General features: G+C 38.3%; 1 protein-coding gene across 1 annotated transcript; it reads right to left on the bottom strand.

Moving 5' to 3' along the window:
- Positions 1-1,283: 1,283 nt before the first annotated feature.
- GPR132 (G protein-coupled receptor 132) lies at positions 1,284-2,429 on the bottom strand. Its single transcript, XM_085314987.1, has one exon. It carries the CDS (start codon positions 2,397-2,399, stop codon positions 1,284-1,286), a length of 1,116 nt encoding a protein of 371 aa, XP_085171113.1. The 5' UTR covers positions 2,400-2,429.
- Between the last annotated feature and the right edge of the window lie 698 nt (positions 2,430-3,127).

Consider the following 3,127-nt stretch of genomic DNA (forward strand, 5'->3'; position numbering starts at 1 on the left):
TCAATTCAGAAATATAGACATTAATGACAATTTTATAAAAATCACTAAAATACAACGTTACACATAAAGCAGAGATATGAGTACTTTAGAAACTCATATTCAAATAAACATCCAATTAGTTCATGTGCTTTGTCTGCTTTATTTCGGTCATACAAAATTATGAAGAAGGTGTTTAGATAAACCTTGGCAGGAGGCAGATTTGTATGATTCTTATTTTTTAATTTCTGCTTTGGAGGCCCAGGGTATTATCATCATTAATTTATTCACAGGCAGCAACAATGAAATTTGCTCAGCATAGTCTCATTTATGCAACACTAGCATGTCCCAAAGAGCTCCCATCTCTGAGGAGCAGGTAGCGTATTCTCCATGCTGCCCCCTTTCCTTGTCAGTAAGACACCAAAATCTGGATCAGTACCAACACTGACATATTATCTTAAACAGAAGTGAAACACGAGTTCAACAAACATTTGGAGATGACATAAAAATAGTCCCTGATTCCACTTGGAAATTTATAAATATTCTGTATACTCCAATGCATTCCAGATTTAACTGCAGAATAAGTAAAATCTACCAACTGTAAAATATCAAGCATTAGAAATGTACATATTCAAGAATTTCAGAACAGGACAAGATTTTGGATAACACAGTACAAGTACTATTTGTATGTGCTTATCTGGCCACTGTTTTGCTCTCTACTTGCCCCAGAATGTGCAAGGTAGATTAAACTGTGTACTGAAGTATTAAGAACATTTTATTTTCAAGGCTCTTGTTGAAAGGCTTCCTCATTTTTAATATTTTCCACTGTTTAACCACAAGTGCAACAACAGAGTGCATGTATGAGGATCTGAAAACGTACTTCCTGATTAAGTAATGATTTAAACAAGAAGAATAGGTCCCACATTGTTCTCCTCAGTAGAGATCTCTTTTTTTCCACCTCAGAAGACACAACTGGTTCTGAATTTGTTTGAGGAAAAGGGCTGGTCCAAAAAAATGAGCTTTTAAGATTTCAGTTTGGCTCAAAGTAAATGACAATTTTTTGATCATATCTTTAACAAAGAAGGTTTTTAATGATGATAGTGGTGGGCAAATTTTCTAACAGGAGACAAACAGAAATCTCTTCTAGTGAAAACACATTAGAAGTATCCCTTCTGTAGAGTCCTCAAGGGCTTGATGGCTCTTGCACTGTGACAAAACTCCCAAAGGATGTCACCATGTGAATAGCTTGTTGTACTSTGCAGCCTGCAGCTGATCTTGGGAATTTCTTATTTGCTGCCAGCAGACTGCTAGCTACCATCTGCTTGGTCGTTGCCATTATTACAGGTCTTCTGAATGTCAGATGAATTTGGTACTTCTTTGTTTTCTTCTCTCTGTTCTCCTTCCTGTGATTCTTTTTCCATTTTCAATTTGCCACTCTCAGTCCTGTGATTAATGGATGAATTCAGCTTGGATGAGTTCAATCTCCATCTTCTCAGATTCCCGTAGAAATCTTTTCTGACATTTTCACTAACCAACACATAGATGATTGGATCAGCAATGCTGTTTGCAGTGGATAAACACAGAAATACTGTAAAAACTGAATATATATCTCTTTCAAATGGACATGAACAACTTTGATGAAACATAAAGTAGATGGATCTTATTAGAAGTACCACATGGTAGGGAGCAAAGCAGATCAGGAAAATGACAATAATGGCGATAGCCAGATACTTCACTTTGGCTTTTTGGTGACAGCTCAAGCTGGTGCTTGTTTTTGTACTTTGGAAAATTTTGTAGTTTGTGAAAATGAGGATTGTGAAAGGTATGGCAAATCCAAACAGAAATCTGGCAAAATTGAAAGAAGCCAATTTTGTGTCAAGGGGGAAAGTTTCAAAGCAGGTCACRTTATTCAGATCCGGTGGATTATCTTCCATAGAAAATACGGGGCTGTGGATTATTGCAACTATAGCAAAGAGAAAACATACTATTAGGATTGCTTTTCTCTGTCCCCTTTTGCCCCTTGATTCCAAAGCATACACCAATGCCACATAACGATCCACAGAAATGCAGCACAAGAGCAGAATGCTGATGTATATGTTGCAGAAAAAGATGAATCCTGTAACTCTGCAAGCACTTAGACCCATTTTCCAGTGATGCTCATCATGGACATAGATAATCCAGAGAGGCAAGGTACTCAAATACATCAGTTCACACAATGATAAACTGAAAATGTAGATGGCTATTACTTTATTCCTTTGGATTTGTACAAACGTAAGCAGGGAAGTTAAGCAATTTGCTGGAAGTCCTATGGCAAAAACAATGCTATAAACAGCAACTAGAAGTGTCTTGCTGTCTTTGAAGGGCATTTCAGGGCAAATGGAGATATTCTTCATGATGATGCCACAGGCAACAGAATCTCCCATGGTTTTTTTCCAAATGATGTTTCCTGAATATCAGAAGACAAGATAGGAAGTTAGCATTTACATCACTTAAAAATGTGTCAGTAAAGATTATGGTCCCTCYGGTGCCAGCAGGGCATGGCAGAGGAACGAACAGGATACTTGTCTTGGGAAAACATCTAAGACAGGTAAGTTTTCTAAGACCTGCAGGTCTCTTGCAGTTTCCTAGGAGCCAGTTCTGATATGCTTCCAGGAAAGAATGTCTTTCTTTGCAAGGAATTTTGTGACTACAGCATGCCTGTTCACTAGGATAGGATGTTGGGGGCTGTCCCTACCATCCTACCTCATAAATAAGACAGAGCTGCTGATCAATTACTAAAGTCACTTCTGGAGGAAACTGAGGGCATTGTCATAAAAAAAAATAGTAAAAATTGCCAAGGGGAGATTTCAGAGGCAGACTTCTGAAAGAAGCTATCATTTATGGTCACACGGCGGAGCTGTCCAAAGCGGGCAGAGGTGGTTATGGCATCATAGACTATGCTTCCCTAGCATACGCGAATCAGAATCAGGCCACTGATACGTACTTTTACACTGTAATACAGCATAGTGGTTCAGACCTAGATAGTTCACCCCCCCACACCAAGTAACTGCAGCTGAAGAATATAAACTTGTAGTGTTACATAACACTCAATGTAGTAAGTCAGCCAAACTGCCTATCACATTTTTTGATACCTCTGGGAGACAATAGGAAA

The sequence above is a fragment of the Rhea americana genome, unplaced genomic scaffold, assembly GCF_003343005.1.
Source record: "Rhea americana isolate MKP2758 unplaced genomic scaffold, rheAme1 scaffold_42, whole genome shotgun sequence".
NCBI lineage: Eukaryota > Metazoa > Chordata > Aves > Rheiformes > Rheidae > Rhea > Rhea americana.